Raw genomic sequence first — 15,906 nt, forward strand, 5'->3', positions numbered from 1 at the left:
GGCTCATCTCTATCAAGTCAGCACTTAACTCTCTACCATCTATTCTGATCGGCATAGACCTAATCCACCTTTTGGAGATAACTAACTCTCCGCCAGGTAATAGGGTTCCAAACCCTGATTCATATCTATCATACGGTCTATCCAATTTACTAAAGATTTTGGCTGCCACACTAAAAGTATCCTTGACCTTAGCACTCACCCGGAGGATGCCTCTTACTAATGAGACACTCCGTATAGGAATAACGGGTCTCAACACTACCCTGACGACCGCCTCGATTCTGGTTCCCTCGGAACCTCTTGCTCTGCCCCGAGCCACCAGATGCAGTGGATGATTTCCTCCTCTGGTCCATGGCCGAGCAACTACCTCCCCTGCTGAAACCTGATGCAGGAGGGGTAGAAGCCCCGCCACTTACTAGAGTCCTAACTGACTCCAACATACATCCAACTGCGCCCTCAGCTCGCAGTGCTTTTTCCACCATCTCAGCATAGGTGGTCTTGTCGTCGGTGGTGATCATCAAGTCGTGTTTGATCCTCACATTTAACCCGTCCAAATACTTCTCCTTTTTGCTGAAGTCGGTTGGCACTATACCCGAGGCTAACCTCGCCAACCGGTCGAACTGAGTGGTATACTCTGTCACGCTCATATTCTCCCGCTGGGTTAGGTGGGTGAACTCTTTCCTCTTGGCACTTCTGACTGCCTCGTTAATATTTTGCGTTGAAGAGTTCCTAGAACCTTTCCCAGGTCATGGTGGTGACGTCATGGATCTGAGACACCATGTCACACCAGACAAGAGCGTCTTCTTGGAACTGGAAGGTGGCACACACCACTCTATCGTTCCCGGTGACACCCATAAAATTCAAAATTCTGATGATCACCGTTAGCCACTGTTCGGCCTTCATCACATCTGGACCTCCTAGAAAAACTAGAGGTTCTTGCTTCCGAAACCTTTCATACAAAGGTTCCATTCTGTTTGATGCTACTACCAATTCGGCCTGAGCAGCAGGGGCGGGTGCCACTGGAACTTCTGGCACAGGCACTGCAGGAGCACCCTGCTGCCTCAATCTCTGAATCTCATTATCTTGCTGCTCTATTCTGGCTTGCATTTCAGCAAACCTAACTTTCCGATTCTGGGCTTCCTGATTGACTTGGGCAGCCTGTGGCGAGTTAACATCACCCCGACCACGAGCCCTGCCCCTGGGACCTCTACCTCGGCCCAAAACACTTGGGGGAAACTGAGCTCCTTGACCTTGATCTGACCCGACTGAGATGCCCTGACTCCTAATATTTCGTCTGGCGTCCATCTAGTCTGAACAGCCTCGAAACCCCGAGTTGGCATTTCAGGTCACGATCAACGAGAGCTTACTAATGCCGCTTAATTTGGAAATTAAAAACAAAACATGCGCCTATGCTACTATCAGGCTACTAACATGCTTCCTATCAGGCTTTTCTTATTTCATAAAAATTAAATAAACTACTAAAGCAATAAAAGCTTACTGAACCGTAGAACGAGCTAACTGCTGATGATGATTGTACATGTCGTGACGATCTTCAGAAGACAACCTGGCGGCTCTGATACCAAATTGTAACACCCTAACTAGCATAGGCGTATTACGTGATTTTTAAACATATTGTGCAGCTCGTTGTTAATCAACGAGGTTTATGGAAAACGTGATTAATTAAAAATTTTGCTTTTTAATTAAACTTATAATATATTTATACAAAAATACTCGGGATCCCGATTACAAAACCTTTTACAAAAGTTTACAGACTATACAAAATACTTGTCGCCTAGCGACTAATTACAAAAATAGCCTTGCTGTCCCGAGGACCGTACGCTCCAGGCCTAACCGCCCCGACATGTACAATCTTCACCGGCTCGCTCTCACGGTCCATCAGCCTTAGCCTTGCCCTTACCTACACATAAACATAGCACTGTGAGTCGACAGACTCAGTAAGAAAAGCATAATAATAATCATACATAAATCCCGAGTCATGATCAGACGCCCATACCCCTGACCATAACCCTAACTGCCGTGTCCAACACGATACTCAGTCCTAAACGTTCATAGGGACGGAACTATTGACAAGTAACAGCCTATACTCGGTCGAACTGGTCATACTCCAGCTGCTAGTCATACTCTGGCCTGTACAGATGTGTTACAGTATCAGCCTATACTCGGTCGAACTGGTCATACTCCAGCTACTAGTCATACTCTAGCCTGTACCGATGTGATACGTTAAATAGTACGGAACCACCAACCTAAGTATCAGCCTATACTCGGCACACTGGTCATACTCCAGGTGCTAGTCATACTCTAGCCTGTGCCGATGTGATACAGTGTCAGCCTATACTCGGTCGAACTGGTCATACTCCAGCTGCTAGTCATACTCTAGCCTGTACCGATGTGACACAGTCGGATGGTTCCAAGCCAACATACATATCTAATGTAATCTAACAGGCTTCCTATCATGCACGCTAAACATGTAATCTACATATGCATACTGTTATACTAATCTTACCTCAATTCCGAATTTTAGGTGTGCCGGTCAACCTGACTAGAACGAACTGCGCGGCGGATTACAGGCTCCTAAACCATAACAATCACAACACTATAAGTGATACGCTAAATCACTTCCCGATGACTTAAACTAGGAATTAAAAGTTTCCCTATCGACAAAAAGAATGGCAATACCCCAAATAATATAAAAACGAGGAAATCTAGGGTTTCTGAAAATTGTCCAACCGGAATTCCGGTTCTGGAAATTTTCAAAACCCCATCCGGAATTCCGGATGCACAACCAGAATTTTGGTTCCTCGCAGGCAGAACTCAAAACTTCATAACTCTTTCAAATCCAATCCAAACTATACCAAAACTTCCAGACCTGTTCTAAATGTCCCATATAACATTTCTAAAGCAACAAAACCACCAAGAATACACAGAATCAAAAATCACCATTGGAGGTTCAAGATTGAGTTCAAAACTCAAAACTTGACTAATCCCTCCACACAGCCACTAAAACAAACATAACTCAACATAATTCAACATAATAAAACCCCAGAACACACAATTAAACAGCAGCAACAACTACAGCAACAAACTTCATCATCTTTCTTTGAAAACTATATTTTTGAGTAAAAACTTCCAAGCTTGAAACAAAGCTACTAACATGCATCCAACTAGATATAATCTACTCAAATAATCATGCTTAAATCTCTGCAACAACAACAAAAATCACAGCAACAACAATAACCTAAACTAAGCATGCAAACCATAAAATTCTTCCAAAATTTCCAAGAAACAAGAAAAGGAGCTAGAGCAAGGTTTACCTCCACTAGAATTACTTTGATCTTGCTGAAAATCACTTGAATCTAACAAGAAAACCCAGCCCTAGCAGCTCCCAAGCTTGGCCGAAAAGAGAGAGAGAGAGAGAGAGAGAGAGAGAGAGAGCTTTGAAATTTTTTTCTATTTTTTTCTAAGTTTGAAATTTTGAATAATGAGAAAAATAAAATGTTTAATTTAACTCTTAATAACAGCCAAAGGAAATTCCATTAATCACATATTTTCACCAAATAAAGTCCACTAAAGGACAAAACATAAATGGGGCAAAATGACCATTTTGCCCCTTCACACTAAAATCACATAAATAACACTAAAGGGGTATTTTGGGAAATTCTAAATTCCCGAACATTCCCGACATTCCCAATGTCTAATAAACCGTCCCAATCTACTAACATACTAAGTTGTGATTTTACTGAGCCAAACACCGAGTTTCATGTTACCGGGCACCGGAAATGCAAACTTATGAAAACTACTAAATGACATAAAATGCATCTCAGAATTCAATAATAACAGTATAAATAATTATTTAAATAGCTATAAATAATTTTCATAATTAAACATGATTAACTGCTAATGTCCAAATTAAACTAAGCGGTCTTTAGAAAAAGAAATGGTGAGAAATGCGGGTTTCTTAACATTTTTAAGGGAGGATGCCCCGTACATAGACACTAAGATAGTTAGTTGGTTGATCGATCACGTGGATCCAACCACTTCTCGGCTGGAGATATTTGGAAGAACGATCCAACTATCCTCCAAGATGTTTGAGGATGTCATGGGAATCCGGGATGGCGGAGAACCCGTAGCAACCGAAAGTGAGCGTGACCTGGTTGAGTTTGACCTCCTCTTTGAGGCCAAGGACTATAGGTATTCCCTGACTTTGCTGGAGAATGAGCTCAAGGAAACCAGCGACAGTGACTACCTGTTTCTCAATAAGTTTCTCCTTGTCTGTATTGGAACTGTGTTGCTGCCGAATAATGGTACCGAGGTCAGCACTAGCTACATGCATTCGTTAGTTGACACAAGGTTAATTAAGAAGAAGAATCGGGTGACTGCCGGGTTTCGATATCTAATGAGCTCTCTATACCGGTACAAGACGAAGAACACCAAAAATGTCTCCGGTTGCTCGATATTTTTACAGGTAAGTTTTCGAATTATTGTGATGGTAGTAATTTTATTCTCTCGTGTACTACTGTGGTAATATATGTATGCACTTTTGTTTGGTGGCAGCTTGTATATTTGACGCACGTAGACTGGACTGCTAGTCACGTGGACCGCACTGTGGCTCCAATTGACTTTTGGACCACAAAACACTGCAAGTCAGTGTACAAGTGGATTCGAGACCACGGTGGTCACACAAGTGGAAAGGTACATTTAGTACTTCAATTTTCTGATGCGTTAGAATTTTATTTGGGAGATATGCTAACTAGTTTTTTTGGTGTACTAAGCAGGTGAAATTGACTAACACGTATGTGTTACTACCAAGTTTTGAATCCGCTGCAGTTGGGCAACCCACAAATGACGCAATATACAAAGCTGTGTGTGAGTTGAAAGATGAGGTCTTCCGGCTTGATTTGAAGGTGAGCAGCGCAAAAGAGCTGTTACTGAAGGTACTCTCCACTTACCTTGGGAAGGGGACTATGAATGAAGTGTTGGAGATACCTGAGACGAGCAAAGTTCAGCGCTCGCTTTCGTTCAACGGGGAGACCGAGAAGAAGGATGACGTGGGTGTCGAGGAAAAGGATGGTGAAGGGACGAAGGATAAATTGGAAGAAGATGTTGATGATGTAGAGAGTGTCCCTTCACTTAATCTATCAGAAGACAAGGTCGTTGTTCCAACTAAGGTGGTTGTTTCTGATGATTCGTTTGAGGTTATGAACTTTTGGGGAGAAGATCTCCCCGCTATTGTAAAAGAGGAAGTTGAGCACACCGTGAAGGATGATTTTGATGATGCTACGTTTGAAAGATTCAAAGAATCTGGAGGGAAGGTGATTGGTCTGTTCACTGTGAAGAAGGGTTACTCAAATCAACAGTACGAGTTGTTCCGTTACATTTTCTCTAGCGCCAATGATCCGAGGTAATCTCATGTTTCATGATTACTGTGTACGTAGTTGATATTAGTACATTCGTTTCGTTGTTGATTATTTGTTTTGTATTTCAGTGAAGTGTTAGCCCATTTTGGGAAGGTTGAGGTCGAGCGGAGGTTTTTCAAATGCATGAAACCGGAGACCGATATATCAAACAGTGTACGTAGAAGTTCTCATTTGGTTGCTTTGAAATTTGTAGTTCATTATTTTAGTTAATGCCATTTACAAATTGTATGAATGACAACATAACGGATATTGTTTGTGTAAATGTCAGGTCATTGATTGCTTTGCTCAAATCATGAATTTTTGAGAGAAGAAGCGCAACGGCATTGGAAGAAAGAGAACTTGGTTTATGCCCACCAGAATTTCGGTATGAAATTTGATATTTAAAAGTGGACATGAATCTTTTGTATTTGTGCTGTAAACTTTGTTAAATCTATGTTTTTATTTAAAATGTAATCTATTATGTGTGCTTATTGTGCAGAGCAAGTTACTTGGAAGAACGATGACTGTGGAAAGGATGGCGAAGCAGCAAGAGTGGTCCACTCTTTATTACGATGCAGATTTGAGTTTATGTCACACTGTAATTTGCATTTTCTTGAAACTTTTGTGTTGAATCAAATGTGTGTAGTTCAATTTTCCGATGACGTTGTTTGTTTTACTTTGTCGCAGATGGTGGTACCCCTACTGGATACCGAGAGTGCTCCGCACTGGTTTGCGGCGAATGTGAGCATGGATAATACAACAGTGGAAATTAGGGACTCGTTGTCTTCTGCAATGCATAAGAGGTCACGTCGGAGCACCTGCGTAGAGATGGTATGCACGTGTGTACATGGTTTGCTGTTTTATTAGTGTAATTGCAATAATCTCAACTGTGATTGTTTTAATTTTTTTGCATCTCCAAACTTTGGACCAATTGTTTGCCCCTGTCAAGCCAGGAGACCTGAATTTCAGCGAATTTGTAATTATTTCTTCAAGCAAGGACTACCCACAACAACAAAATGGCCACGATTGTGGAATGTTTGTAATGAAGTACATGGAATCACTATTCGAGGAAAATGAAATAATGGAAGAGGTAATGTAATGTTGATTTCTTTAGTTTAAGTTTTCATCCAGTTAACTAACTGTTTATAACGAAATTGAGGTGTCAATCTATTTTTTGACGGATTTGTTTCTATGGATTCGGTTGTCATGTGTATTACTAAATTGGTTTCCTAATGTACAATGCAGTTTGATCCTATTGAAGCCAGACTGGATTGTGTTGGGAAAATTGTCACCCACGAGAGTAACCAGGCTAAACATGCTGTGATGGAGGGAGTTAAGAAGCAATTTGGATTGAGCAAAACCAAAGTTCTTCCATCAACATCTTCAACTTTACCATTACGTAGTCCATCAAGGTCTCCTCGAGACCCCCGATTCAGCACAGCGAAGGCCAGGTCCGAAAACATGTGGACTGACAAGAGCAAGTCCCCGAAAACCCGTCATTCTAAAAGGCTGGCCATAAGTAACAAGTAGTATATTACAATGGTTACAAAAGTTACGTTATTTATATATTTAGTATATTCAGTACAATGGTTACAAAAGTTAGGTTTTAGGTCATAAATTATATTTAGTGAGTCATGTTATATACTTGCATCATACTACTGTTAGGTGATTTGGAATTGCACTAATGTTGGTAATTTTATAATTTACTATAGGGTAAGACTTGTGGTAGTTTTTGGAATTTGGTGGAACAGATTATTATTACTGTATGGTGATTATTATTGTGAATATTATTACTGTTGTTATATTTTGCCATTACTATTAGGTTTTCGAAATTTTTTTACCATAACAATATGTGAAGTACATTATTCTGAAAATGAAATTAACCAATTTTACATTCTTTTTCACACTATCTGTTTTAGTCCAATGATGTCCATAGCCAAAGTAATAAAAATACCTATACTTATGTACTTTCCCATTATTATTGTGAATATTATTACTGTTGTTATATTTTGCCAGTACTATTAGGTTTTGGATATTTTTTTACCATAACAATAAGCGAAGTACATTATTTTGAAAATGAAATTGACCAATTTTACCTTCTCTTTCACACTATCCGTTTTACTCCAATTATGTCCATAGCCAAAATAATAAAAATACCTACACTTATGTCCTTTCCCATTACAGAGATGAAGGCATTAATTATGGCCTTGGACATAAATTTGGATCAAAAAGAGTAAGTACAGTACAATAATGAGAAATAATAACTCTGGCCTTCACACAATTTCCTTTGTAACAATTTTACCACTTGTAAATAATGTAATTAAAGGCTATCAAAACAAAAAAGAAAGGTTACTGTTTTTCAAAAATGCAGTGTATTGAACATCAAGGTTTACAACAATTATACGGATACCTCCAACATATTAAAAATTATAAACAATGGTACCAATCTATTAAACATTAAACTCATAGTTAAAGTACAGTACAGTAATGAGACATAATAACTCTGGCGTTCACACAATTTCACCATTTCTAAATAATGCAATTAAGAGCTATCAAAATAAAGAAAGGTTACTGTTTTTCAAAAATGCAGTGTATTGAACATCAACGTTTGAAAATGGTACCAATCTATTAAACATTAAACTCATAGGTAAGTAAATCATGTAATTTAAAACTTTGAAAAAAAAGTTGAAGTATTTTTAAAATGCAATATAGTGAAACACAACAATATTGACTAAGTTACTATGACACTTTTTGGATTATATTGTGAAAATTACCTATATTTATCTTTAAATCCTAGTATTTCACACTAGATTAATTACTGTACTACGCACATATTGACATTCACAATCAATGACCAAATAGTAATTAAGAAATTTTTAATAGAACCAACTTAAATGCCTACCTTTCCTTTGACAACATACTTAAAAACATAAAATAAACATCATACCACATACAATATCTCTAACGAAATAAAAGTTGGCAAATGATGAAAAGGGAAATAAATATAATGAAATATAATTTTTTAATAATGTTTTCATGGTGCATCTTCTCTTTCTCCAAACTCCTTATTTGGTTTCGCAATCCGAGAGTAGTGTCTGCAGGTTTTTTAGGATGAGCTTGATCGATCCAACAAAAGTAATCACATCCTCGACTTTCGTTGTTCTCCTGAATTTAAAATAAGTACATTACCATATTTACAAAGCCTAATTTAAAATATTATTAAGGCGTTCGAAGTCTTACATAGTGCGGACATCCAAAGAAGCGACGACCAGGATTTGCTCCACTACTAGAAGTCCAAACATAAGCTAGATCACCACAGTAGCAATGGGGGTGTCCCCCAAGTGAATTTTTCCATGAAGGGAAATCCCTCTCGAACCCGTAGGGGTCCTCTCCAGAACCAGCCACCATGTTTTTTTTTTTTAACAAACCAAATTAGGGTGTTAGTGAGGCTTGAAAAGGAGTGTTTCCCTCGACCTTATGGTGGAAATAGGCTTATGAAAATAAATTTAGGGGGGAAACCGAATTTCTTTGAAAACGCTAGAAAGTATATTAAAATTGGGGAGCATATTTCGTGCTTCCCTTAAATTTTTTGCTTCAAAGTCTTTGGTCCACTATACTTATATACAAAAAAGTAGTGTCAATCGCAAGCAGTCCAATCAAATTAAAATAATATTTTATGTCAACTCTATGAACAGATAAAAGTACAACACATAAATATTTCTCCCCACATGAATAAACCACACATACAGCCGGTTTAGTTTGGTTTAATGGAATTGTATGAACTTTCTTATATTTTATGTTATGTCCAAATACACATGTTGGCCAAAATTAATAAACAGACTATGCAATACTTTTTCTCTATTAATTGAGTTTGCAATTTGTATGTTTATTTCTTTTAATCATATGACAACATGTATGTTAATTATTATAAATCTTGACGATACCGGAGTCCCTACTCTCCAAACGAACTCACTAAACCCAATTCAACCTAGTGTTGGGCCCGGTGACACACAATATGTAGTGAAGTTAGCTGTGGGGTACCGGAGTCACTACTCTCCTAACGAACTCACCGAATCCAGTTCGACCTAGTGTTGTACGGAGTGACACTCAACCATTTGACCTAGTGTTGTACGGAGTGTCACGCAGTATGTAGTGAAGTTAGTTGTGGGGTACCGTAGTCACTACTCTCCCAACGAACTCACCGAATCTACTTCGACCTCGAGTTGTACAGAGTGACACTCAACCATTCGACCTAGTGTTGTACGGAGTGTCACACAGTATGTAGTGAAGTTAGCTGTGGGGTACCGGAGTCACTACTCTCCTAACGAACTCACTGAATCTTGTTCGACCTACGGTTGTACGGAGTGACACTCAACCATTCGTACTACTCACAATGTTACTTGCGGAAGTCATCTTCATTGATAGGTTCTACAGTCTAGTCAAATCAGGTTTTATATGTAAATATTTAATATTAATTTGACCAACACGGATTCATAACATCTTCATTGTAATGGTAGTTGGTTGTTCACTTTTATTATTGGAAAATTGTAATGTTGAATACTTTATTGTAATCTTCTTAACCAAGTATGGACTATTTCTTCTAATTTTAATTTGTAGATACTCACTAAAAAAATCAATTGTTGTCTTATCAATATTTAATTTTCTGTGTACGTCTCACAGTGTACTCACTGACGTTAAATGGAGTATTTCCTATACTTTAAATAACGTACGTCAGCGATTTCACAGTGTAACTTCAAATCAAACTCACTACATTATGACATGCAGATCTCATGGGATTCCCTGATTTGAGTTAATTAAGATACTATATGAAAACACGAAACCTACCTATATTACTTAAGGAGGTTTAATATTTGTTGGGCTCTAATATACTAATATGACATTTTTCTTATTAAAATTTGGACAAATCAATTAGGTCAGATTTAATAAATTATGATGGTAGTACCAACAACGATTATGATGTCAAATTTTAATAAATTATTGACTTCTGAAATGAGTGGATGTCATATCACATTTTTAATTTCACCATTTAAACCATGTACTTATTATTTGAAGATGGTGATGTGACATTTTTATACGGCCGTAATAAATCAATTCACTTCATTCATTATGTCTTTCATGTGTACTAATACTTTAAAGCATTTTATTTTTACTTTAATTCTGGAAATTATTATTTAAATCATAAAACCGTAGGTATATTTGTTTTTAATATAAAAATGTCACATCAAATAGTACTTTCCCGATATTGCTTAGATTTTGTTTGTGGGATTTGATTGACCTTCTCCTTCTTTTAGCATTGGTTAACTAATAAATGGGTAAATTGGGATTTCTCAGATTGTCCTAAGTGGATATTACCATTGTGAAAATTTATTAACTATTAAATGGTTAAATTGGGAAAAAAAATCCATTATTATTACATGAACCCAATCACGTGTACATCAACCCACCAAACCACTATATAAGTAAAGGTTAGGTTATCCAAACTAAGCATTTTTTGCAAACCCCGTTTTACTGTTACCTACATCAAATGGATCCTTACCAAAACTTCAACCCTTTTGAAACAAGTCCTCAAAAATCCCCACCGCATCCTTTTTCTTCCACAAGACCCGTAGGTACACCGTCACGGAGTCCAAGACTCCGTTCAGCCTCCATTTCAGGATGTCCTAACTGTGCAAGGCTCGAGACTGTTCTCCACGAACACGAAAAACTTATAAGGAAGGCACATTTAAGAGCCACGGAGGCCAAGCAGGAGTCATACAAACTGGCGGAACACCTCTACCATTCAGCCCATGCCATGCAAGAAGCCAACACTTCAAGAGAAAAATTAGAGGGTATCATGGATGACATTCTCGACTACACCGAGGTGTCCATACCCCACTACCCACTTCATGTAAAACAAGAATCACCAAACACTACTCCAAGACAAAGTCCTTCACGACCAAAGTCCCCGTTCAGAGACAATAGCCCTCCGTCTCAACGGAAGTTCCCTCAAGTTATAGAACTTGATTGAACATCTGTTCAGTTTCATTCGTGATATTTTATATATATAGTGTACTTTTGTTACAACTCATCTCATATGGCCATTGAATCAACTTTTTGTTAGGCCATTTAATGAGATTGAAGCACTTACCTCCATTATATATGTAGTTGTGTGTAACTCTACTATATTATTTTAAGTCTATTTTCTTTCTGTTTGCAGTTATGATTTCACAATGATTCACTTCAACTTTCATTCCACAATTAATTAATGAGGAAAGTGACATTAATACTCCAAAATAAACCAAAGTACAGATTTCATAACAAATACTCATAGTACATTATAGCTTCAAAATATAAAATAACATAACTTGGACACTAACACAGTGCATCATTTATTGTTTTTGGGAGAAGTATCCACTCCTCCTTTGTCCCCAACTTCTATATCATCTCCATTTCGGTCCTCACCTTTGTCAGTCGAATCTTTCACATTGTCCTGTTCGGGTGATTTATTTGCACCAGAACATTCACCCTCATCAAACAGTGAGCAAACAGAATTAAGGATAGCCTCTTCATCATTATCATCATCAGAATCCCACATGCAGGGAAACTCATTAACACAGCAAAGTTCTCTAACTTGCTGCCCAGTGAAGCATTGTCCCGTCTCTCCATGTAGACATAAAGCAGAAAAAGCTTCTATGAAAGATTCATAACGAATTATTTTTATGGACGCATCAGAAGTAGTGTTTTTGCTTACAGCATCTTCGTACGTATTATAGATACCTTCATTTGGTCCATTGAAAATAACCCAGTGTGGACCTGAACTCATACTTGATATATTGTAATGCTAATAACTAAATTACAAGTTAATTTCTCTATAAACTTGATGTTGGATTGGAAAACGTCTCAAGTGTGTTATATAAGTCGTGGAGAATAACCCTATAGTACGTTTTTTAGTTAGTTGTACTCCATTGGGATGTACTCCATTGGGCACATCTGATGTGTCAAAAGAGGGGTGCTTAAATCTCTGAATTACACAATTAAATACACGTGTAGGCGTACGTAGTATGGTCAAATGTCAACATTATTCATCAATCCCGTTTTTCCAAAAAACCTAATGTCCTACGGTACTGTTCTAACGTACGACGATGGTTTAACTTATAAGAAGATGTAGGTGAAGGGCCCATTAATATCAGCCCAACATATATAAATGCCCAACATATATAAATAGGAGAAACTACCCATTCTACTAAAAAATGTCATCACTTTAATACACGTGTACACGCAGGGGGTTTTCATAATAGTACTGCGTTATCTTTGTAAAGTACAGGAATGGTTGAATTCATTAAAAGATGTTGGTATAGGCCCATTAATATAAGCCCAATGGAATTAAATGTGAACAACTAACCATTTATTAAAATTTTCTTCTTTTCTTAACATATTTTTTTTCAAAAACAAAAAAAGTACAATGTTTTATTTCGGACGTACGAAAATGGTTCAACTCATTGACAAACTTAGGTGAAGGCCCATTAACATAACGCCAATCTATTTGAATCCCACCACCAAACCTTTCAACTCAATAACATCACCCCTTTAAATTTTTCGTCAAATAACCTTACTTTACAATTACATGTGGAATGAAAATTAAAACAATTTGTACTATTATACTGTTCTGACGTACGAGAGGAGTTGAGTTCAGATTGTAATATTGTAGAGGCCCATTAATATCAGCCCAACAGCTTTAAATGTGATCACCAAATGAGATCACCAACTCCACACAACCTTATTATCTCAACCCTTTAAACTCACAAAATCTAATTTCAATCCCCTCAGCACCCTCTCAACCTTACTCCTCATCTACAATTCTTACAAATCAATAACAAGCCAACATGAATGACAAACACACTTATGAATGGGAAACCATCATAGCAGAGCTAAACATCATAAAACCAGTGAATGAGATTGAAATACAGGACGTGCTAGGTAAGAGTCTCGACAAACTGGAAAAATGGGAAGCATTCTACGAAATGTACGCAAAATGGATGGGTTTCGGCACAAGGAAAGACGATGTACGACGTTCTCATGGGGTCATTGTAATGCGGAGGTGGGTTTGTTGTTCCGAGGGTTCGAAAAAAATCGCATCACCGGACACACCAAGAAAAAAAAGACCTCATGATATCACTAGAACCGGATGTCAGGCAGCATTGCGTATTTTACTCACACAACCGTGTAACACGTGGAAATGCAAAAAGTTCAGGACAATACACAATCACGAGCTGGCTTCATCGAGTGAGGTACAATTTTCGAGATCATATAGAGTTGTGTCCGATGGGTTGCTTGCCCAAGTTAGGTCGATGAACTCCGTAGGAATTAAAACTGCCAACATAATGTCTCATGTTGCTTTGCAAAGTGGAGGTTACGAGAAAATGCCATGTCAACTTCGAGATGTGTACAACAGGGTTGCTGGTGCGAAGCGAGAAGAGAAGATAGAGACGGACTCATAAGGGGCTCTGGGATTTCTTGATTGTCTCGCAGAGAAGGGTCCTAATTTCTTCGTTGTCTATCAGGTTGACGACGAGAATCGCTTGGCTAACTTATTCTGGGCAGATGGAAACTCACGCGTGGACTATGTAGCTTTTGGGGATGTACTAGGATTTGACACAACCTACATGACAAATGAGTACAATAAGCCCCTCACTGTTCTCCTTGGCGTCAACCACCATTTCAACACATGCATCTTCGGATTTGCTCTCCTCCTCCACGAGAAGCTTCCATCATATTCTTGGCTACTTCAAAAATTTCTAGAATGCCATGGAGATAAGAAGCCAAATGTTGTAGTTACTGACCAAGATGCGGCCATGAAACAGGCTATCGTTGAACACATGCCCGATGTTACGCACCGTCTCTGCGCTTGGCATCTCAATACAAATGCTTCGAAAAAGGTTAAAGATCCGATCTTCTTAAAAACATTTAAGGATCTCATGTACAACTACTACGAGGAGGAAGAATTTGAAGCAAGATGGTTAGACGTCATCCAAACCCAACAACTAACAGATAATGAATGGTGTCAAACAACATTCGAGTCAAGACAACAATGGGCAGAAACTTATTTAAGGGGTTCATTCGTTGCAGGAATGAGAACCACACAACGTTGCGAATCCATCAACTCTGCTCTAAAAAAATTTTTAGAGAAGAATTATTGCTTGCGTGAATTTGTAACAACCATAGATATGACAGTCTCAAAGCTCAGACACAACGAGACTGCAAATGACTTCAAAAGCAGATGCACTCGACCTCACCCACCTAATCCTACATGCTTGACCACTTACTACAACCAATGTGTTGAATTCTACACAAGAACTATGTACCACAAGGTTGCTGAGCAGCTTGATTTAGAGAATAACTATTTTGTCATAACTCAAGAGCAAGAAGGAGAGTGGCAGATATTCACCATTGGAAAGTTTCAGCATCCGGACGTCCAATACCGAGTTCATTACTGTGAAGGCCGACAAGCACTACACTGTAGTTGCTTGCTCTATGAAAGTCAAGGGTACCCTTGTAGACATTTATGGGCTACAATGAAAATATTAAACATGAGAAGAATACCTAATTCTCTTCTCATGAAGCGATGGAGCAAATTCGCAAAGATAAATCTCCACCTACATTTTAACCCGCCAGCACAACCACAACAGCACATTTACGAGATGGCTAGGTTTGGATCTCTCAGTTCACTGACTTATAACTTCACTTTCTATGCAGCAAAATCAGAGGACTCGTACAACCGTGCAAAGGAAGAGCTTGAACGGCTAACTCTAATGTTCAAGGAAGAATTTGACTTGAATTCCAATCCGGAAGGAGAGACGCCACAACCTGGAAGATATCGTAGCAACCCCAACATTATTAAAGACCCGAAGTTGTGAGAACAAAGGGTACGGGAAATACAAGGGAAGGACCAAACGGGGAGCAGATCCCAAGAAACTCAAGACATTGTCGCATTTGTCGCTCATCAGACCATGATTATCGACGGTGCCCAAATCGTCAACATAACACTGGATCTCAGGGGCAACAACCTCCAAACAATCAACCAACATCTGACTCATTCAATGACCACTCCAACGCGTATTTCCCGGAACCGCCTTCCTCCACACAAGAGTCTTACTATGGTCATTCTTATAGCTAGCTACTTTTAGCCATTGTTGTTTTAACATTTATGACTCTACTTATTGCTTCAAAAATTCTACATTTATATACTTCTTGTTATGTTTCGCGTGTTTAAGGTAATTTTCTCATCTTCACCAAATCTCAAAATTATTATTGACGAACAACTAAATTATGCCTAGGAAAAAAAAAAACTCAATCTTATAAGGTGAAAAAATATATTTTTCTGGTAATTTTTAATATACGAAATATTTACAATTAAAAAATTACACCAACTAAAAACTCAATGTATAACAACAAATAAATTCATCACTTAAAAAAAATTTCTAAACAATATACTACG

General features: G+C 38.3%; 2 protein-coding genes across 2 annotated transcripts; both read left to right on the forward strand.

Moving 5' to 3' along the window:
- Window positions 1–4,374: 4,374 nt before the first annotated feature.
- Window positions 4,375–7,213, forward strand: LOC115720130 (uncharacterized). Its single transcript, XM_061109068.1, has 6 exons — window positions 4,375–4,707; window positions 4,791–5,416; window positions 5,501–5,585; window positions 5,701–5,796; window positions 5,911–6,009; window positions 6,099–7,213. Exons 2-4 carry the CDS (start codon window positions 4,980–4,982, stop codon window positions 5,734–5,736), a joined length of 558 nt encoding a protein of 185 aa, XP_060965051.1. The 5' UTR covers window positions 4,375–4,707; window positions 4,791–4,979; the 3' UTR covers window positions 5,737–5,796; window positions 5,911–6,009; window positions 6,099–7,213.
- Window positions 7,214–13,294: 6,081 nt separating this feature from the next.
- On the forward strand, window positions 13,295–15,325 carry LOC133034549 (protein FAR1-RELATED SEQUENCE 5-like). The gene is made up of 2 exons (XM_061109654.1): window positions 13,295–13,871; window positions 13,941–15,325. Exons 1-2 carry the CDS (start codon window positions 13,295–13,297, stop codon window positions 15,323–15,325), a joined length of 1,962 nt encoding a protein of 653 aa, XP_060965637.1.
- The last annotated feature ends 581 nt before the right edge of the window (window positions 15,326–15,906 follow it).

Source organism: Cannabis sativa, chromosome 2 (genome assembly GCF_029168945.1).
Source record: "Cannabis sativa cultivar Pink pepper isolate KNU-18-1 chromosome 2, ASM2916894v1, whole genome shotgun sequence".
Classification (NCBI taxonomy): Eukaryota; Viridiplantae; Streptophyta; class Magnoliopsida; order Rosales; family Cannabaceae; genus Cannabis; species Cannabis sativa.

What these genes read in the sequence shown, in the direction of transcription:
- LOC133034549 (XM_061109654.1), top strand. Translation starts at nt 13,295, where the DNA reads ATGAATGACAAACACACTTATGAATGGGAAACCATCATAGCAGAGCTA. An exon ending in TGTGTACAACAGGGTTGCTG is followed by an intron (nt 13,872 to 13,940) that starts GTGCGAAGCGAG and finishes ATTGTCTCGCAG; the next exon opens with AGAAGGGTCCTAATTTCTTC.
- LOC115720130 (XM_061109068.1), top strand. Translation starts at nt 4,980, where the DNA reads ATGAATGAAGTGTTGGAGATACCTGAGACGAGCAAAGTTCAGCGCTCG. An exon ending in TCTAGCGCCAATGATCCGAG is followed by an intron (nt 5,417 to 5,500) that starts GTAATCTCATGT and finishes TTTGTATTTCAG; the next exon opens with TGAAGTGTTAGCCCATTTTG. An exon ending in AGACCGATATATCAAACAGT is followed by an intron (nt 5,586 to 5,700) that starts GTACGTAGAAGT and finishes TGTAAATGTCAG; the next exon opens with GTCATTGATTGCTTTGCTCA.